At 48.0% G+C, this 22,251-nt stretch overlaps 1 protein-coding gene across 1 annotated transcript in view; it reads left to right on the forward strand.

The window, feature by feature from the left end:
• Nucleotides 1-22,251, forward strand: part of nudcd3 (NudC domain containing 3) — a 36,241-nt gene that overhangs the window by 2,958 nt on the left and 11,032 nt on the right. The window contains exons 2-4 of the mRNA XM_033013694.1: nt 4,541-4,851; nt 11,364-11,487; nt 15,619-15,762. Of these exons, the coding sequence (XP_032869585.1) occupies nt 4,541-4,851; nt 11,364-11,487; nt 15,619-15,762 (579 nt within the window). The remainder of the gene's footprint in view (nt 1-4,540; nt 4,852-11,363; nt 11,488-15,618; nt 15,763-22,251) is intronic.

Raw genomic sequence — 22,251 nt, forward strand, 5'->3', positions numbered from 1 at the left:
TCCCTTCTCCCCCCCTCCCTTCTCTTCCCCCCTCCCTTCTCTTCCCCCCTCCCTTCTCTTCCCCCTCCCTTCTCTTCCCCCTCCTTCTACCCACCCCCTTCTCTCCCCCCTCCCTTCTCCACCCCCCTTCCCTTCTCGCACCCCTCCCTTCTCTCCCCCTCCCTTCTCCCCCCCCTTCTCCCCCCATCCTGTCCCCCCCCCTCCCTTCTCCCCCCTCCCTTCTCCCCCCTCCCTTCTCCACCCCTCCCTCTCTCCCCCCCTCCCTTCTCCGCCCCCTCCTTCTCTCCTCGTTCTCCCCTCCCTTCTCTCCCCCCTCCCTTCTCCCCCCCTCCCTTCTCCCCCCCTCCCTTCTCCCCCCCCCCTCCCTTCTCCCCCCCCCTTCTCCCCCTCCTTCTCCCCCCCTTCCCTTCCCCCCCCCCCTTCCCTTCTCCCCCCCTCCCCTTCTCCCCCCCTTCCCTTCTCCCCCCCCCTTCCCTCCCTTCCCCCCTCCCTTCCTCCCCCCTCCCTTCTCCCCCCCTCCCTTCTCCCCCCCTCCCTTCTCCCCCCTCCCTTCTCCTCCCCCCCCTCCCCCCTCCCTTCTCCCCCCCCTCCCTTCTCCCCCCTCCCTCCCCCCTCCCTTCCCCCCCCTCCCTTCTCCCCCCCTCCCCCCCTTCTCCCCCCCCCCCCCTCCCTTCCCCCCCCCCCCCTCCTCCCCCCCCCCCTCCCCCCCCCTCCCTTCTCCCCCCTCCCTTCTCCCCCCTCTCCCCCCCTCCCTCTCCCCCCTCCCTCTCCCCTCCCCCCCCTCCCTTCTCCCCCCCCCTCCCTTCTCCCCCCCTCCCTTCTCCCCCCCCTCCCTTCTCCCCCCCTCCCTTCTCCCCCCCTCCCTTCTCCCCCCCCTCCCTTCTCCCCCCCTCCTTCTCCCCCCTTCCTCTCCCTCCCCTTCTCCCCCCTTCTCCCCTCCCCCCTTCGTCCGTCCCTTCTCCTCTCCTTCTCTCTCCCCCCTCCCTTCTCCCCCCCCTCTTCTCCCCTTCCTCCCTCCCCTCCTTCCCTCTCCCCCTCCCGTCCCTCCCTTCCCCCTCTCCCTTCTCTCCCCTCCTCCCCCCTTCTTCCCCTCTCCCTTCTCCCCCCCTCTCCTTCCTCCCCCCCCCTGTCCCTTCTCCCCCCCTCCCTTCTCCTCCTCCCCCCCCCTCCCTCTCCCCCTCCTCCCTTCTCCCCCCTCCTTCCCCCCTCCCTCCCTTCCCCCCCTTCCCCTCCCTTCTCCCTCCCTTTCTCCCCCCTCCCTTCTCCCCTCCCCTCTTGCTTCTCCCCTCCCCCCCCCCTCCTCTCCCCCCTCCCTTCCCCCCTCCCTTCTCCCTCCCCCCCTCCCTTCTCCCCCCTCCTTCTCCCCCCCCCCTGGTCTCCTTCCTCTCCCCCTCCTTCCCTTCTCCCCCTCTCCCTTCTCCCCCCCTCCCTTCTCCCCCCCCCCCTCCCTTCCCCCCCCTCCTCTTCTCCCTCCCCCCCCCTTCTCCCCCCCCCCTTCTCCCCCCCTCCCTTCTCCCCCCCCTCCCTTCTCCCCCCCCTCCCTTCTCCCCCCCCTCCCTTCCCCCCCCCCTTCCTCCCCCCCTCCCCCCCCCCCCCCTCCCTTCTCCCCCCCTCCCTTCTCCCCCCCCCCCTTCTCCCCCCTCCTTCTTCTCCCCCCCCCCTCCCTTCTCCCTCCCCCCCTCTCCCCCCCTCCCTTCTCCCCCCCTCCGCTCCTTCTCCCCCACCCCCCCCCTTCCCCTTCTCCCCCCCCTCCCTTCTCCCCCCCCTCCCCCCCCCCTTCTCCCCCCCTCCCTTCTCTTTCCCCCCCTCCCTTCTCCCCCCTCCCTCCCCCTCCCTCCCCCCCCCTCCCCTCCCCCTCCCTTCTCCCCCCCCTCCCTTCTCCCCCCCGCTCCCTCCCTTCTCCCCCCCCTCCCTTCTCCCCCCTCCCTTTCTCCCCCCCTCCCTTCTCCCGCCCCCTCCCTTCTCCCCCCCCCCCTCCCTCTCTCCCCCCCCTCCCCTCTCCCCCCTCCCTTAGCTCCCCCAGCCCTCCCTTCTCCGCCCCCCCTCCTTGAAGAGATGTCGCCCCCCCTCCCTTCTCCCCCCTCCCTTCTCCCACCCCTCACCCTTCTCCCCCCCTCCTTCTCCTCCCCCTTCCCTTCTCCCCCCTTCCTCACCTCCTTCTCCCCTCCCTTCTCCCTCCCCTCCTTTCCCCCCCTCCCTCCCTTCTCCTCCCTTCTCCCCCCCTCCTTTCTCACCCCCCCCTCTCTTCTCCCCCCCCTCCCTGTCCCCCCCCCTTAATTTGGTCTGATTGTATTTTATGTATTGTGTGCTACGTTTCAGCGTGGCATTCTGATTTAATTCAAACCCTTCCAGATAATAGTTTCTGTCCAACCTCGATATAATCAGTAAATTTCAGTTGAGATAGTAATTGCCAGTTTAACTCGGTTGTAAGTTATTAAATTGAATGCAATTGAGGGGCAGACTATGCAGCATTTACGCTGCTGTTGGCCCCACAAGCAGCCTCAAACAAGAGCAACGCAGAGACATGGCATCAGTGGCAAAGCAATCGTTGAGAGGGTAACTTGCACAATTTAACTAAATGTTAGAATATATTTTCTTACTTAACCAAAAATATGTATACAGCTGGTTCAGACAACTAGTGAAATAGTGGGTAGAACTATCCTGGGATAATTAATTTGCACTTCTGGTAGTGACATAAGCCAAAACCCTTGAGGACTATACACTTTTAGCTCTAAATTGGTGATTTCAGTTTCCTCAGCATTCATTCCCCATGGAATTCCACAGTGATTCCTGATCTGACAATGCTGCAGCTTCAAAGTTCCCATTCTTGTTTTAAAATCCCGATATGACATCACCCTGCCCACCTCTGTAATCTTCTCCAGCCCTACAACCTCCTGCTATCTCTGTATGCCTTTAATTTTGACCTGCTGTGATTCACCAGCTTTCTATAATCAACACAAAATGCTGGAGTAACTCAGCGGGACAGGCAGCTTCTCTAGTGAGAAGGAATGGGTGACGTTTCGGGTCAAGACCCTTCTTCAGAGTGAGGCTCATCGCCTTCCCGGCCGATCCCAGGCCTGTACTGCCAAAACCGCTGCCACTACTGACTCTCACTGCCTCCACGAGACCACCTAAGCTTCCGTCTGAAGAAGGGCCTTTTCCCAAAAGTCACCTATTCCTTTTTCCCAGAGATGCTGACTGACCCCTTGAGTAACTCCAGCTTTTTGTGTCTATCTTTGGTTTAAACCAGCATCTGAAATTCCTTCTGACACGCTCTCTGTTCCATTCCTAATCTCTTTATTTTGTTGTGCCATGCCTTTGATCACCTATACTTGTATCTCTTACCTGGTTTGGTGTCAAACTGTGTTTGACAATTGCTCCAATGAAACACCTCAAGGCATTTTACTGTGTCAAGAGTTCCACGTATAAGCAGTTTAATTGTAAGGATGAGAGCGCCCGGATATATAGGATTCCTCAGCTCATTCTGTATCGTGCTATAAATTTTAGTAACTTATCCAAAAAGGTGCAAAGAGCAGTGATCTTGCTTACTAATTAGCAAGATAGCACCCATGTAACAAAGAGCAATTTCTATTCATAAGATCATTTTATTTATAAGAGCAGAATTAGGCTATTCGGCCCATCAAGTCTACTCCACCATTCAATCATGGCTGATCGAACTCTCCCCCTCAATCACTTTCGCCTGCGTTCTCCCTGTAACCTCTGACACCTGTGCTAATCAAGAATCTATCTATCTCTGCCTTAAAAACACCCATTGACTTGGCCTCCACAGCCTTCTGTGGCAATGGATTCCACAGATTCACAACCCTCTGCCTAAAGAAATGTCTCCTCATCTCCTTCCTAAAGCAACATCCTTTTATTAGGAGGCTATGACCTCTGGTCCTAGACTCCCCCACCAGTGGGAACATCCTCCACATCCACATCCACTCTATTCGGTAAGTTTCAAAGAGGCCCTCCCCCTCATCCTTCTAAACGCCAGTGAGTACAGGCCCAGTACCATCATAAACTCATCATAGGTTAACCTACTCATTCCTGGGATCATTCTGGTAAACCTCCTCTGGACCCTCTCCAGCGTCAGCACCTCCTTCCACAGATATGGGGCCCAAAAGTTAATTCAAGTTCAAGTTATTATCACCTGCACGAGTACAGTGAATAAATAGTTGCCTGGTGTTTTAAGAAAGGACAGGCGGCCGTTCAGCCCATCCAACCTATACTGGGGTTCATTGTGATCACGTATGTGTCCCTCGTTCGTCTTCCTTTTCCCCTGTTTGCCCAGCATTCCTTCTCATCACTTGCCTAACAAAAACATATTTTTGAAATTAAGTCAACCTAATGCAACTAACGTTGTCACATCTCTGTTGGAAGGAACTGCAGATACCGATTGAAACTGAAGATAGACACAAGAAACTGGAGTAACGCAGTGGGTCAGACATCATCTCTGGGGTAAAGGAATGGGCTTGGGTGTCGAGGCCCTTCTTCAGACCCATGTCTGATGTTGTCACATCTTTGTTTTGTTTTCAAGGCTTTTAAGAAGTTTGAACATTTCTCTATTCAAGACAATGAGAGACGGGTGAAAGATATTGAGGAAAAGCTCAAGAAGAAGAAAATGGAGGAAGAGAGGTTGTGTGTCCCATCTCCTAGTCAGGAGGTGGAGGTGGATTCACTACCCGAGGAGCAACCTAATGCAGCAGCAGTGGAAGCGGCTGATCAGAGCGCTGAGAAAACGGACCCAGCAGAAGCAGAGCAGCCGGCCAACGTTGATGCTGCTTCTGTACCATCAGAGGGCGCTACAGCTGCACCAGATACAAAACAGAAGCACGTCGAGACATCCAAGTACGTGTGTGCTTACTGACATTCTTACACAAAATAAGGAGCAAGGCTCAATGGTAGTTCTGAGGAGACTGGTGGCTGCTGCATCCCTTTCATGAAAGCCCAAGATAGGTTGGTGTCTCAGTTTCCCTCGGTCCGTGTTTGGGTTCCATATCACTCTACTAACCAATGCAGATAATCTGCTGCATTGCAGTTGCAAACCTGTGCACACGCAGGGTTTTTGTTTCTCTCCATCTTATTGCTCCCTCGTTAACATTTGCCCGACTGAACTTTAGTCTTGTAGTTAGAATGACACCGACTGAGATGGAACCGAGGTTTTAAAAATATCCAATGGCTGCATTTTGGGGGGAAAAGACCATGATTGGTGATGCAAACTTAATAAAACTAAAGGTGGGGAAGAATCAAAGAGGCCTGAAGATTCACATACATATACATTTCAATCTACTTGATGAGGTTTTATTTTTTAAAGTTCATAAAAGTAAGCTCATTCTTAATAAATACCAGCTGAAGCTTCAGCTCGAGTATTGTGACTGATTCTGGGAGTCACACTTACAATAGACAATAGGTGCAGGAGTAGGCCATTCGGCCCTTTGAGCCAGCACCGCCATTCAATGTGATCATGGCTGATCATCCCCAATGAATACCCGGTTCCTGCCTTTTCCCCAAATCCCCTGACTCTGCTATTTTTAAGAGCCCTATCTAGCTCTCTCTTGAAAGCATCCAGAGAACCCTCCTCCACTGCCTTCTGAGGCAGAGAATTCCACAGACTCACAACTCCATGTGAGAAAAAGTGTTTCCTCATCTCCGTTCCTAATGGTTTATTCCTTATTCTTAAATCTGAGAACAATAGCTTTCCAAATGTAAAAGAACTGTGATTTCTGTAATCTCGCTGTATCTCTAAACTAAACAAAACATGGTTAAGGATTCTATTGAAGCTATGGTTTTGATTGAGAAAATAGGGGAATATACTGCTGGCAGTGTTGATGTACAGAGGGCATTTACTTAAAATAATTAGGAGAAGGTGTGATTAGGTGATTTTTTTTAATGTACATAGCTGAGATCCAAATGCATTGACCTGAAAGACTGATGGAAGCCGATTCAGTCATAACTGTCAAAGGGCCCACTGTATAAAATTGAAAAATTGGCAGGTTAAAAGTAAGGCCATGATAGTTGAATGAAATGGAAAGCTTAGCGCTGCAGAGAGATGATAGTCAGAATAGCCCCCCCCCTGTATTTCTTTCTGTGTGGAGTGATTGTGGACGGTGCAGTGGCCTAGCCCGTAGAGTGGCTGCCTCACAGCACTAGAGACACCTGGTCTTGTGTAGCATTCACACGTTTCCTCCCACATCCCAAACATACGAGGTTATTTAGCCTCTGTAAATTGCCTCTAATATGTAGGGAGTGGATGGGAAAGTGGGATAACCTAGAAATAGTGTGAATGGGTGATGGATGGTCGGCGTGGACTCGGTGGGCTGAAGGGCTTGTTTCCATGCTGTATCACGGAATATTAATATTAATATAATGACATTATTTGCTCCAGGATAATCACAGTTCTTTTACATTTGGAAAGCTATTGTTCTCTGTGAAGTGGTTAGATTTGTTTTTTCACTGGGTTGATACATGGCGCTCCTCTTGCTTTCTGTGGTGAAGACACCAGAATCTATCCGTGCTACTCTTTTGAACACAGAACAGTAGAGTGCAGAAACTGGCCCTTCGGCGCACAATATCAGTGCTGAATATGATGCCACGTTAAACTAATCTCCCCTGCCTGCATGGGTTCTGTAGAACCTCAAAACGTTCAAGCTGCTGCTCATGCAGATTTGTAGGGTGGTCTCCGGAGAATCTTTGTGCCTCACTTCTGATGCAGAGCGCTGAGCTGCTGTCTGAACTGGAAATGCACAATGTAACAGCATTTCATAGAAACATAGAAAATAGGTGCAGGAGGAGGCCATTTGGCCCTTCGAGCCAGCACCGCCATTCATTGTGATCATGGCTGATCGTCCCCAATCAATAACCCGTGCCTGCCTTCTCCCCATATCCCTTGATTCCACTAGCCCCTAGAGCTCTATCTAACTCTCTCTTAAATCCATCCAGTGACTTGGCCTCCACTGCCCTCTGTGGCAGGGAATTCCACAAATTTACAACTCTCTGGGTGAAAACGTTTTTTCTCACCTCAGTCTTAAATGGCTTCCCCTTTATTCTAAGACTGTGGCCCCTGGTTCTGGACTCGCCCAACATTGGGAACATTTTTCCGGCATCTGGCTTGTCCAGTCCTTTTATAATTTTATATGTTTCTATAAGAACCCCCTCATCCTTCTAAATGGTGAATACAAGCCTACTCTTTTCAATCTTTCCTCATATGACAGTCCTGCCATCCCAGGGATCAATCTCGAAAACCTACGCTGTACTGCCTCAATCACAAGGATGTCCTTCCTCAAATTAGGAGACCAAAACGGGACCCAATACTCCAGATGCGGTCTCACCAGAGCCCTATACAACTGCAGAAGAACCTATCTACTGCTATACTGAAAAGACGTGTGGTCAGACTCCATTCAAGAGATGTGTGATCAGACTGAAGAGCCTTGTTCTCTACTCTGATTGTAGGAATAGCAATAGGAATACTTCATTGTCACAGAACGGAGATGAGGAAAAATGTTTTCACACAGAGAGTTGTAAGTCTGTGGAATTCTCTTCCTCAGAGGGCGGTGGAGGCTGGTTCTCTGGATGCTTTCAAGATAGAGCTCTTAGGGATGGTGGAGTTAAGGGATATGGGGAGAAGGCAGGAACGGGGTACTGATTGTGGATGATCAACCATGATCACATTAAATGGTGGTGCTGGCTCGAAGGGCCGAATGGCCTACTCCTGCACCTATTGTTTATAGTCATGTGACTTGACAGAGAAATTCTTTGCTTGCATACACAATGTATACAAACAGCAGCCACCTACGGCGCTGACAAAGTTACAAAGAACGCCGGCTCCCCCTTCTCTCCCAACAGCCCCATTATCCTTTGTCTCCCCCCCCCCCCCCCCCCCCCCCCCCCCCCCACCATATTATGGGGCAACCTTCTTGAATTGACCCACTGCTTACAACCCAACAGTATGAATGTTGAATTCTCCAATTTTAAGTAATACCCAACTACTCCTCTCTTTCCTGAGCCCCCCACCCCACACACCAACCCAGAGCGTACCCATTTATTCCACTATCTTCCCCTGCCTCCCATACCCATCCATCTAAATCTCTCCCTCTACCTTTACATTTCACTCCTCTACTCTCCCCATCTGAAACCCCATCCTTTCCTATTCATTTCTAGCCTTCGTCACTTACTCCACCCATCTGCCAATCAAATCCCCCTTGCCTGGATCCAAGTATCACTTGTGTGGGGAGGAACTGCAGATGCTGGTTTACATCAAGGATAGACACAAAATACTGGAGTGACTCAGCGGACCAGGCAGCATCTCTGGAGAAAAGGAATAGGTAACGTTTCGGGTCGAGACCCTTCTTCAGACCGAGAGTCAGGTGAATGGGAAACTCGAGGTATGAAAAGGTACAAAGAGCAAATCTCTACACAAACAACTCTACACAATACAGTCTGAAGAAGGGTTTCGGCCCAAAACGTTGCCTATCTCCTTCGCCCCATAGATGCTGCTGCACCCGCTGAGTTTCTCCAGCATTTTTATGCATCTACACAAATATTGTCCAACTCCATGTAAAAATGTACTTGCAATGTAATTGTCTTCAAGTTGTTTTAATTTAAAGTTAACATGAACAGGTGCTTGACTGTCCAGCATTTTCCATGTGGCTGTGGTGGACAAACATTATTATTGTTTTCTGAAGGAACTCATTGGAGATGTACTACTCCTACACCTTCACCCGTCCTCCTCTCCCCTTCCTCATTACCCCCAGGGCAGCACGGTGGCGCAGCGGTAGAGTTGCTGCCTTGTAGCACCAGAGACCAGGGTTCGATCCTGACTATGGGTGCTTGTCTGTATGGAGTTTGTATGTCCTCATGGCCTGCGTAGGTTTTCTCCGGGATCTCTGGTTTCCTCCCACACTCCAAAGGCGTATAGGTTTGTAGGTTAATAACTTGGTGTAAATGTTTAAAAAAATGTCCCTAGTGTGTGTAGGATAGTGTTAACGTTCAGGGACCACTGGTTGGTGCGGACCCGGTGGGCCGAAGGGCCTGTTTCTGCCCAGTATCTCTAAACAAAATAATATGTTGCCTGACCTGCTGAGTTACTCCAGCAATTATTTTTGGCTTGGTATAATTGTAAATTGTTCCTGGTATGTGCTAGTATAACGGAGACCACTGGTCGGCAAGGACTTGGTGGGCTAAAGGGTCTGTTTCCGTTCTGTATCTCTAAACTAAACAAAGCTAAAAAACGAAACCTGGCCCCATCCATCTATTTCTCCCCCATCTGATTCTAGCTATCATCCAGCAACCTGTGTTCCACCCTCCTAGGTGCTACTTCACATTGGCCATCTTTCCCACCCTCTCCCAGCCCTGATCAAGTTTAACACTCGCCTTTTGTCTGAACAGAGGCTATTTTTTCAGCGTTCTGTTTTTTGTGGCAGTGCAAACTGTTCTCGAAAAAGATGAATCCGTGCCTATTTTGCCCTCTTGTTCCTACTGGGCGTTTCCAGTGTTATTAAGAAGCAGGTTTCAGGGCAACACGCCTTCTTATTCTTGTTGAGCAGCTGGAGGGGCTGTGTGAACTATATCTTGTCAATGGAGAATACACAGAGGGACAATAGGCATGGAAAGAAGCAGCGGAAATTAGGAAACTATTCACTTGTAATACTTGGCCAACGTTTTCAAAGCCTCCATTTAGCTCTAATTCAATGGAGTATTTCTGTCATGTTTAAGTTAGTGGTTGCATTGATTTATAGTAGGTTGGATATGTGACTATTGGCAGTTAAAGTTATCAAAACACATCATTGGAGCAGACAAAACAGTCACGTAATCTCTTTAAAAGTCAACAGTAATTTGTATAATTCGCGGACTGTAAGGTAATATTTCTTGAGTGTCTTAAATTTCTGGTAAAACAAAACTTAAATTAGTGTGCCCTTTTTGTAGAGGATCGTGTAAAATTATCATAGATCCAGTCATATGCGTAACAGCACCGAATATTATATCTGCCGCATAGGTTTTCCATGCAACGGTTGAAATATCCGTTGTCCTACTGTTACTCCATTCAGCGCGACCATTCCAAACTAGGCGTTAGGTACCTGTTATTCCTCTTTCCCATCCACTCTCATACTCACTAGAGCCCATCGGCAGAGGCAGATTGACCTACATACCATTCTGAATCTTCTTCTTCTTCTTGCGTATGGTGTGCACAGCCTAAAGTTCTAGGACAACTTGTTCTATTTGATCTTATTTGATTGTGCACGCCGGGTTGATTGCATTCGTCGAAACACGGCGGACCACGTGAAGGTTGCAATCTCCCACCCCACCATGCTGAATCACTTCGGCAAGATGTAAAGAACTGATGGTACACAAAAAAGCAGGAGAAACTCAGCGGGTGCAGCAGCATCTATGGAGCGAAGGAAATAGGCAATGTTTCGGGCCGAAACCCTTCTTCAGACTGATCGGGAAACGGTGCCTATTTCCTTCGCTCCATAAATGCTGCTGCACCCGCTGAGTTTCTCCAGCTTTTTTGTGTACCTTCGATTTTCCAGCATCTGCAGTTCCTTCTTAAACACTTTGTAAAGAACTGATGATTGGCTCGAAGGAAAGTTTATGTGCTTTTTCTTGGGTGGCATTACTGGGTTTTGTGCAGTAGATTAGTGCAGGCAGTCCCTTCCTGAGCACTGTTGGTAACTGACATTCTCGTAAGTCAGACATGAACGGCAGCAGTGTGTGAGAGAGGATCACAGACACAGCAGTGATGGGAGAGCACGCAGGTGCGGGAAGAGCGGGTGCCAGCCGACCCCTCTGATACAGTGAATGAGTTTGCTCAATGCTATCAACTCTGCTCGGCTCAACCCAGCCCCCGATTGTTGCAGCTGGGAGGTCAGGGTACAGGGAAGAGAAGGCACATGGAAATTTAGTTTAGAAATGCAGCAAGGAAACGGGCCCTTCAGCCCATCGAGTCCACGCCGACCATCGATCACCCATTCACACTAGTTCTATGTTATCCCACTTTCTCATCCACTCCCTACACAATAGTGGCAATTTACAGAGGTCAATTAGCCTACAAACCTGCACGTCTCTGAGATGTGGAAGGAAACCTTTTCACCCAGAGAGTTGTGAGTCCGTGGAATTCTCTGCCACAGAAGGCAGTGGAGGCCAATACACTGGATGTATTCAAGAGAGTGTTGGATATAGCTCTTAGGGCTAACGGAATCAAGTGATATGGGGAGAAAGCAGGAACAGGGTACTGGTTCTGGATGATCAGCCATGATCATATTGAATGGCTTGAAGGACCGAATGGCCTACTCCTGTACCTATTTTCTATGTTTCTCATTAGGGGTATATTACATGTGATGATTTATATGTTGCTTTGTTTACAGGCAATGTGAAGAGACATTTGACAGCTATAATGGGGCCGTGAGAGACAACTACACCTGGTCCCAGGATTACTCAGACCTGGAGGTGAAAGTGCCGGTTTCAAAGGTGATCGTCAAAGGAAGACAGGTAATGACTAATCACCAGCAGAGAAAACCCGAGTCTGACTCTTTAAAATATTCTGCTGCAGTTTTAATTTTTTGATTTGTTTACGATTCAGCATTGCAGATCTCTGCGCCCCTAGGCCAAGAAATAGGAAAGGATATCCAGCGTTTCTGTTCTGTCTGTTGGAAAGAGCATGTGTGTGTGGGTTGATCAGTTGGACATCATTAGAATTGAGTTTGGCTGTGGTCTCAGTTGTAGAATAACTTGCTGGTAGTGGTAGTCATTGTCTATGCCAACTCGAGAATGGTTTATAAAACAAAACACACAAAGTGCTGGTAGTCAAAATGCTGGAGAAACTCAGCAGGTGAGGCTGCATCTATGGAGCGAAGAAGGAATAGGTGACGTTTTGGGTCGAGACCCTTCCTCAAGTGTCTCAACCCGAAACGTCACCTATTCCTTCGCTCCATAGATGCTGCCTCACCCACTGAGTTTCTCCAGCATTTTTGTCTACATTCGATTTTTCCAGCATCTGCAGTTCCTTCTTAAACACAAAGTGCTGGAGTAACTCAACGGGTCAGGCAGCGTCTGGAGAACATGGATAGGTGGCGTTTCCGGTCTGCACCCGTCTTCAGACTGATTGTAGTAGGGGGTGGAGAGGTGGTGGGGGCGGAACAAAGCCTTCGAGTGAAAGATGGATATAAGTGGGGGGGCGGGGAGGGGGGGGTTGTTGACAGATGGTAGATAGAGATGAAAGGGAGATAAAAGAGTGTCATATGAGAGAAGAGGAATGAAATGAGAAGCCCAGAGGAATGTGAATGTCCCCCCTCAGTGGGGAGCTGCTCATTTGCCAGTGTCTGTGAAACTATACCCAGTCGGTCGATGCTTTCAGAAAAATGGGAACAATAAGACTGATGCAAATTGGTATTAAAATCTGATTGGATTTGAGCAGCCTGATATAAGATGGAGAAGGAGGGGGGGTGGGGGGAACTAAAGGAAGTGTACAAGGCATGTTATTTTACACAGTGGGTGGTAAGTGCCTGGAGCATATTGCCAGGCGAGCAGGTAGAAGCAGATACAGTAGTGGCATTTAGACTGTACATAAACAGGCAGGGAATAGGGGGAAACAGTCTATATGCAGGCAGATGGCATCAGTTAGATTGGCTTCATGGTCGGCACAGGCCTGGGCTGAAAGGCTGCTCCTGTGCTTACTGTTCTACGCACTGTTGCAGGGAATTGATTGCGTTGAGATAAAGCAGGTCAGATGATGTAATGTGTTGCAGGTCGCAGACTCTGACCTGCAGAGTGCATCAGTGTGTGAAACTGCTCTTCCACCTCGATAAATATTTGATCAGCGGTGTCTCTCATTCAGCTGCGGTATGTTTCCATTTATTGCCTCGCTGAAAGCTGGATTCCGTCTGCATCTGCTGAATGTAATACAGTTCTTGGCAAAACCATTTATCACCTTTGAAGGTTTCTTTTAAGTGGACATCTGTGGTTTCATAGTGCAGCACAGGGTTATGTGTGTGTGTGTGGAATTAGACTGTGCAAACAGCCCACAAATTGTCGCAGTCCAGGCAGCTGAATATTCATTGATGTGCAGCGCTCCCCATGTTAATCCTGCCACAAAGGACCTTATGCGTTTTAAATTGATGCTGGTTTTATGTGGGTTGGAGGAGACAGTTTGTACATTTAACAGAAAATGTGTAATCCTCAAATCCATTGTGGAATCTTATTGCCTGCATGGCCCACTGAAGTGAGATGTGTTTAGTAGAACTCGTTTGTTCAGTTTTAGTGTTTGGGAGGGGCTGGTGTGTCAAGCTCTCATGAAATACTGGTTGGGATTTTTTCTTTCAGCTGTTGGCACACTGGCATTTAAATTATAATCCTGAGTGTCATAACCCTTCACGTGGCAACGGGAACTGCAGACACTGGTTCTCACAAAAGGACGCAGATTGTTGGAGTAACATCAGCGGGCCAGGCGGCATCTTTTGGCGAACATGGATAGGTGACGATCACCGAGGTAACCCAAAACGTCACCTATCCACGTGCTCCAGAGATAGTGCCTGACCTGCGGAGTTATTCCAGCACTTTGTACGTTCATAAGACATAGGAGCAGAGGCCATTCGGCCTGTCAAGTCTGCTCCGCCATTCAATCATTAATGATCTATCTTTTCCTCTCAACCCCATTCTCTTGCCTTTTCTCCTTAACTTTTGACACATTTATTAATCAAGAACATATCAATTTCACTTGGACCATCTCCGACATCTCCCTACCGTTTCTAGATCTCACAGGAAACAGACTATTGACTGACAAACCTACTGATTCCTATAGCTCTCTTGACGACACTTCTTCCCACCCTGCTTCCTGTAAAGACTCTATCCCCTACTCCCAATATCTACGTTGCATCTGCGCCCAGGATGAGGTGTTCCATACCAGGGCATCAAAGATGTCCTAATTCTTTAGGAAACAGGGGTTCCCCTCTTCCATTATAGATTAGGCTCTCCTCTATATCCCGCAGCTCCGTTCTTGCTCCCCCTCCCCCCATTCGTAACATTGACAGAGTCCCCCTTGCCCTCACCTTTCACCCCATCAGCCGTCGCATACAGCATACAAACCTCCAACATTTTCGCCACCTCCAATGGGATCCCACTACTGGCCACATCTTCCAGCCTCCACTCCTTTCTGCTTTCCGCAGAGATAGTTCCCTCCGCAACTCCCTGGTCAACTCGTCCCTTCCCACCCAACCTACCATCTCCCCGGATACTTTCCCCTGCACTGCAGGAGATGCAACGCCTGTCCATTTACTTACCCCCTCGACTCCATCCAAGGACCCAAACAGTCTTTCCAGGTGAGGCAGAGGTTCATTTGCATCTCCTCCAACCTCACCTACTGTATCCGCTGTTCCAGGTGTCAACTTCTCTACATCGGCGAGACCAAGCGTAGGTTCGGCGATCGTTTCGCTGAACACCTCTGCTCAGTCTGTCTTGACCTACCTGATCTCCCGGTGGCTCAGCACTTCAACTCCCCCTCCCATTCCCAATCTGATCTTTCTGGCCTGGGCCTCCTCCATTGTCAGTGAGGCCAAGTGTAAATTGGAGGAACAGCACCTCATATTTTGCTTGAATAGTTTACACCCCAGCGGTATGAACATTGACTTCTCTAACTTCAGATAGCCCTTGCTTTCTCTATCCATCCTCTCCCCCTTCCCAGTTCTCACACCAGTCTTACTGTCTCCGACTACATTCTATCTTTGTCCCGCCCCTTCCCCTGACATCAGTCTGAAGAAGGATCTCGACCCAAAACGTCATCCATTCTTTCACTCCAGAGATGCTGGCTGACTCGCTGAGTTACTCCAGCATTTTGTGTCTACCTTCGATTTAAACCAGCATCTGCAGTTCTTTCCTACACAAGAACATATGGCATTAAAAATACCCGATCAGCCTTCAAAGCCGTCTGTGGCAATAAATCCCACAGATTATGCACCCTCTGGCTAAAGAAATCCCTCCTCATCTCCTTTCTAAAGGTACGTATTTTTACTCTGAGGCTGTGCCCTGTGGTCCTAGACTATCCCACTAGTGAAAACATCCTCTCCACATCCTTGCGATCCAGACCACAGTTCGGTAAGTTTCAATGAGGTCCCTCCTCATCATTCTAAACTCCAGAGAGTGCAGGCCCAGAGCTGTCAAACGCTCATCATATGTTAAGCCAATCATCCCTGGGATTATTCTTGTAAACCTCTGGACCCTCTCCAACGCCAGCACATCCCTCTTCAGATTTGGACCCGGGTTCGATTCCGACTATGGGCCCTGTTTGTACAGAGTTTGTAAGTTCTCCCTGTGACCACCTGGGTTTTCTCCGAGATATTCGGTTTCCTCCGACACACCAAAGACGTACAGGCTTGTAGGTTAATTGACTTGGTATAAATGTTTTTTTAATTGTCCCTAGTGTGTGTAGGATAGTGTTAATGTGCGGGATTGGTGCAGACTTGGTGGGCCGAAGGGCCTGTTTCTGCGCTGTATCTCTAAACTAAAATAAGATAAGCGATGGTCTTGGCATCATGTTCAGCACGCACATTGTGGGCCGAAGGGCCTGTTCGTGTGCTGTACTGCTGGAAAGACATCAGTATCATTTAACTTTGGTGTTTTCCTATACAGGTGTCTGTCGACATACAAAGCAACCGGTTACGCGTGGCTGTGGTTGAAGCAGGGGGTGAGCGAGTCATCGTGGATGGAAAACTGACACACAAAGTCAACACTGAAAACTCCATGTGGAGTTTGGAGCCCGGGCACTGCATTCTGGTAAGACTGCTAGCACATGATGTGGACGTACCCATAGAAGCATTTGCCCGACAGATCCAAGATGTTAAAGATGCTGGAGTAACTCAACATGTCAGGCGGCATCTCTGGAATACATGGATAAGTGACGTTTTGGGTCAGGACCCTTCTTCAGGCTGATTAGCTGAGTTACTCCAGCACCTTGGTCCTTTTGTGTAAAGCAGCATTTTCGAGTGCTTTTTGCTGCAGGTCCAAGGGTGGAAGCTGCCTCCCAAGCAGTATCATCTTTCTGTGCCAAATCACAAAATGCTGGAGTAACTTAGTGGGTCAGGCAGCGTCTGGGGAGGGAAAGGATATGCGATGTTTCAGGTTAGGACCCTTCTTCAGACTGATTTTAGTAGGGGGGAGAAAGCAGGAGAATAAAGTTGGTGGTGGGACAAAGGCTGAATTGCTAGGTGGATAGACACAAAATGCTGGGTTAACAAAGCGGTTCAAGCAGCATCTCGAGAGAAAAGAAATAGGTTATTTCTTGGGCCGAAACCCTTCTTTGTACGGGGCAGACTCGGTGGGTGCAAGGGCTCTGTATCTCTAAACTAAACTAAACTAAACTAAAGACGCTGCCTGACCCACTAAGTTACTCCAGCTCTTTGTGTTCTTTTGTGTAAACCGGCACCTGCAGTTCCTTGCTTCTGAATCGTAACAGAGCCTGAAGGCTATGGGGGAACAGCACATGCGTTGACTAGTTCTTCGTCTGGGTATCGACAAAGGCACAATTCACCCCAGCCACTGGCTAGTGATTGAGGTGGCAACGTGGGCTGGCACCAGTTCTCTTCCTGACTGGCAGTCAGAGTTGAGTTGCAGCATCTGTGTTGCAGCTAAGTTAGCACAAGCCAGGAATCTAGCTAGTAACTTTCTATTTGTATGGCTCGATGAAAGTAGTGCATTTACCCACTGGAACAGAATGGCAATTTTTTTATTCCTCTGGCACTTAAATAATAGTAATCAAAATATTCAAAAAATGCAGGTCTAGTTTCAATGAATATGATGAAAGGTAGAGGAATTGAGAGGATCAGAGTATGCACATTATGAGGATGCACAGGAGCATCGATCAGCCATGATCATACAGTATCAGTTGATGGGACATACTTGCGGGGCAACCTGCCTATCCTGCTCCTATTTCTTGTGTTTAGTTTAGTTTGAATTAGAGATACAGCGTGGAAATAGGCCCTTCAGCCCACTGAAGGTAGACCCAAAGTGATGCACCCGCTGAGTTATTTCAGCATTTTGTGTCTACCTTCGATTCAAACCAGCATCTGCAGTTCTTTCTTACACAGAGCTTGAATTTCTAGTCCACAATCTGCATCATACATATCTGGAGAAAAGGAATGGGCGACGTTTCGGGTCGAGACCTTTCTTCAGACTGATTCAGAGATTCAACCTCGCTGTGTGCATGAAAAGCCCAAGCCCAATAACAGGTGCATCTTGAACTCTGTTTTTGAAATTCTATTCTATTGATGTTCACTGAAGTGGAATTCAACATGAAACAGAGGATGAGATTCTGTCCAAGTAATTATTGGTTTTCAGGTTATAGCCATGATAGGCTTTACTTAATGAGTATGCTTGACTCGCATGCTTTCTGTTATTAGACTGTTCCAGAGTTCGACTTGTAGTCTCGGTTAAATTACCTAAACATGGGTGTACAATGAGCCTCCATCTGTACCACGGTACTGACTGGCCTGTTCTTGTGAACAGAGCGTGGGATATGGGAGGAAACTAGAGCACCCGGAGGTAACCCACACAATCACAGGGAGAAAGTATCTAATGACTGGTGTTAATATCCAATTTGTACATTCTACCCATTAACCCTAGTTCTATATTCCACTTTTGCATCCACTCCCTATACATGACCGGCATTAAAAAAAACAGATTAATTAGCTGACAAACCAGCACGTCCTTTGGGATGTGGGAGGAAACTGGAGCACCAAGGGGAAACCCACACGGTCACAGGGAGAACGTGCAAACTCCACACTCAGATAGTGCCGGGTCAGGATCAAACCCGGGTCTCTAGCGCCGTGAAGCAGCAGCTCTACCGGCTGTGCCACTGTGCCGTCCTGAACGCCCACGTCACAAAGTAGTTGGTTTGACTGTAAATTAGTTGCAAGTTTTACCAAAGCAAAAGTAATCAAGTCAAGTCGAGAGTCAAGAGAGTTTATTGTCATGTGTCCCAGATAGGACAATGAAATTCTTGCTTGCTGCAGCACAACAGAAATACAGAACAGTTCAGTGTGTCTATATAGCATAAACCATATATATATATATAAATAAACAGATAAATAACAAATCCACAGCATGTTGTGAATTGGTCTTTGAATTTCTGTTGTGTCGGGTTTTTTTCCCCCTCTGTTTTCTAACTTTTTCTGGAATTTCATCTTCATGGATACTTTTTAATGATTCGACCCTTCTAAGTACTGAGGAACTTGCAAATTCAGAAATAATGTATACCAAGGCAGTGTGTTATTGATTCTTTGATAGCTTGGAGGCCGAAAACATTTACTCCTTGGATTATATTTTAATACTAGACATGCACGCCTCTTCTTGGCAGCTTTTGAATCTGTTGACTCATCAGGTTCTGCTACTGTTGCTGAAACACAATGAAACGTGTGGAACGTGAAGGAGAACCTAGGTGGGGTCACACTTTGCTGCTTCTGTTATTTAAAATAGGAACCTAGATTATGTCCAGATATGAGCAAACCATGGAATATAATGTGCTGGAATAACTCAGTGGGTTAGGCAGCATCTCTGGAGGACATGGATAGCCGATGTTTTAGGTCGGGACCTGTCCTCAGACTGAACCGATTTACAAAACTCTGGGACTTCAAGCTTTGTTTTGCTTATTGCACTATATTGGGATTTTTATTCCGTTTAGAGATACAGTGCGGAAACAGGCCCTTTGGCCCACTGAGTCCACGCCAACCAGCGATTCCTGTACACTAATGGGCCAGTCCCACTTAGGCAACTCTTTAGGTGACAGCCAGGGACTAGTTTTAATGGAATTCACCTATGACACCTGGTGACAACCTATGTCAACCAACGACAACCTCCGACAGCAGAAATTGTCGCAACTGTCGCCGAAAATTTTTCAACATGTTGAGAAATTTTGCGGCAGTCGCCCAGAAATTCGCCTAAGTGTGACAGGCCCATAATACTACACACACTAGGGACAATTTACAATTGTACCAAAGCCAATTAACCTACAAACCTGTACGTCTCTGGAGTGTGGGAGATAACCGGAGATTCAGGGGAAAATCCACGCAGGTCACAGAGAACGTACAAACTCTGTACAGACAGCACCCATAGTCAGGATTGAACCAGGGTCACTGCAGCTATAAAGCAGCAACTCTGTCGCTGCGCCACTGTGCCGCCTTTATTTCATTATTCCATTTACATACGACAATAATGTACCAGTACACCTTAACTAACCAAGTTTACCAATGACGTGAAAATAGGTGGAAGGGCATACTGTGGTGAGAATATTGTGATTCTGCACAGTATATGGATAGATTGAGTGGGTGAAAACTTAGTAAATGGAGTTTAATGTGTGAAAGCGCAAGGTGGTGCACTTCAGTCCAGGCCGTCCCTGGGTTATGAACACTCAAAGTACAGATACCACTTACAAACAAGCTTCCATTATGTCAAATTCAAAACCCCGCTACACGGACGTACATCTGTTGCTATGAACGGCAGAACTAGTTTTCTCTCTCACTCCGCTTTTAGTAATTGTTCTTATCATTAAGCTGGAAAGAGAGAAGATTGGCAAGGATGCTGTCAAGGGATTGAGTTATAGGGGGAGGTTAGTCAGGCTCAGACTTTATTCCTTGGAGTGCAGGAGGCTGAGTGATCTTTTAGAAGTGTATACAATCATGAGGGGAATAGATAGGTTGAATGCACAGAGTCTTTTTCCCACAGTAGGGGAATCAAGAACCAGAGGGCATAGGTTTAAGGTGAGAGTTGCAACATTTAATAGGAATCTGAGGGGCAACATTTCAACTCAGATGGTGGTGTATATGTGGAACGAGCAGCCAGAGTAGGGAGTGGAGGCAGGTATTATAACAACAATTAAAAGACACTTGGACAAGTACATTTGTTAGGAAAAGGTTGAAGGGCTATGGGCCAAACACAGGAAATGAGACCAGCTTAGATGGGCCACTTGGTCAGATGGACGAATTAGGTTGTTTGACGTTATGGCTCTGTCTAAGACCCTCTTTTCTGTCCGTGCTTTTGATGCTATTCACTACATTACTGTGGAGGTACTGTATGGATACCACATCGACTGATTTTGTGTGTTTTCCGACTTATGGAAATACTCGACTTAAGAACATCTGTAAAAGCAGAATGTGCCGAGCTCTGGGTACAATCTGTAAGAGGAACTGAAAGGCAGATTATTATCGACACTTGCAATACAACGCGCCAGAGATGCTTCCTGGCAGAGGAAGTGTGCGGGAGCGGTGTGCTCGTACATCTGTTCACACGTCCAGGAGGGGGTCGGCTGTGACTGCCAACCCAACAGACAGCATGATGCCATATTCAGATCACGTTGCCCCACACTATTGACTTGCCTGGGATAGCCAGCACGGTTATGTGTGTGACAGGTCGTGCCTCACTAACTTGAGAGGGTGACAAAGCAGATTGATGAAATGGATGTTGTATACATCGATTTTAGTCAGGCTTTTTGTAAGGACCCTCATGGTAGGCTGATCCAGAAGATTAAGATATATGGGATTCACAAAGATTTGGTTGTATGGATCCAGAACCGGCTTAGTCATAGAAGACAGAGTGTTGTGGTGGAACGTAAACGTTCTGGTTGGAGGTTTGTGACCAGTGGAGTTACGCAGGGATCTGTGCTGGGACCTCTGCTGTTTGTCATATATACAAATGACCTAGGCATTGTACATGTAAATGGGTTTGTGAGTAGGTTTGCTGATGATGCCAACATTGAGGAGTTGCACAGTGATGAATGCTGTCAGAAGAAACAGTGGGATATCGATCAGCTGCAAAACTAGGCAGAGAAATGGCAATGGAGTTTAACCCAAGCAAGTGTGAGGTGTTGCACTTTGAGAAGTTGAATGTAAGGAGTGAGTGTGTAGTTAATGTCATTGATGTGCAGAGAGGGATCTTGGAGTCCAGGTTCATAGCTCACTGAAGTTGCCAGCACTAGTAATTAGGGTGGATCAGAAGGCTTGCCTTCATTGCTAGGGCCATTGAATATAATGGTCAGGAAGTCACAATGCTGCTCTGAAGGACTTTGGTTAGGCCACGTTTGGGGAATTGCATGCAGTTCTGTCCACATTGTCCCATTACAGGAACGATGTGGAGACTTTGGAGAGGGTACAGAGGAGGTTTACCAGACCGCTGCCTGGATTAGAGGGTCTCAGCTACAGGGAGAGGTTGGATAGACTTGGATTAGAACATCGGAGCTTGATGGAAGTATATACAATTTTGAGCAGCATAGATAGGGTAGACAGTCAGAACCATTTCCCCAGGGTGGTAATGACCAACACTAGACGGCATAGCTATAAGGTGAAAGGGGGAAAGTTTGATGGAAATGTACGGAGCAGATTTTTTACACAGAGTGGTGGCGGCTTGGACCACATTGCCACGAGTGGTGGTGGAGGCAGATATGTTAATGGCATTTCAGAAGCTTTTAGATAGGCACATAGATGTATAGGGAGTGGAGGGATATGGATCATGTACAGGCAAATGTAATCAGTTTAGCTAGGCATCATGTTGGACACAAACATTGCAGGCATGTTCCCATTCTATGGTCTATTCCACGTTCTTCATTAAAAATAAAAATGAGCCAAAATCCGTGTTTCATTTGCACTGTGTGTTTATTTATTTACCTGCCATATAAGAGCATAATTTGTTCCACATCTCTATTTTTTGAGTAGGGATTTGTGAATTCTGGAAGGGGAAAGTAACTAAAGACCCAAAATGTCACCTGTCAATGCGGGGATCAGCTGGTTGGAAATTTACACTTCTTAGTTTGTATGTTATGCCTCACCCGACAGAATGCTATTGACTAGTAGTTAAGCCTCTTTCAAATGGTTGTTTATGAAATTTGCTCAGTTTATCTTGCAGTGCAAGAAAATGTATTTAAACATAAAATATTCTAAATGCAGGAAGTGTTTAAAGATACTGAATTGGGATAGAGCCAGCCTTGCTGTTGTCACAGATGCAGCATACGGTTTGACCCTATTTTTGTTCTTAGTCTGAGCATTAACACACTCTTGTATGCTCAGCGGCTGGAATGATGTAACTGGCCCAAGGAAGGGTCCCAACCCGAAACTTCGCCTATCCATGATCTCCAGAGTTGATACCTGATCCATGCAGAAGATAGACACAAAAACTCAGCAGGCCAGACAGCATCTCTGGAGAAAAGGAATAGATGACATTTTGGGTCAAGACCCTACTTCAGACTGAGAGTCAGGGGAAAGAAAGGAATAGGTGACCCGA

Source organism: Amblyraja radiata, chromosome 39 (assembly GCF_010909765.2).
Source record: "Amblyraja radiata isolate CabotCenter1 chromosome 39, sAmbRad1.1.pri, whole genome shotgun sequence".
In the NCBI taxonomy this organism is placed as follows: Eukaryota; Metazoa; Chordata; class Chondrichthyes; order Rajiformes; family Rajidae; genus Amblyraja; species Amblyraja radiata.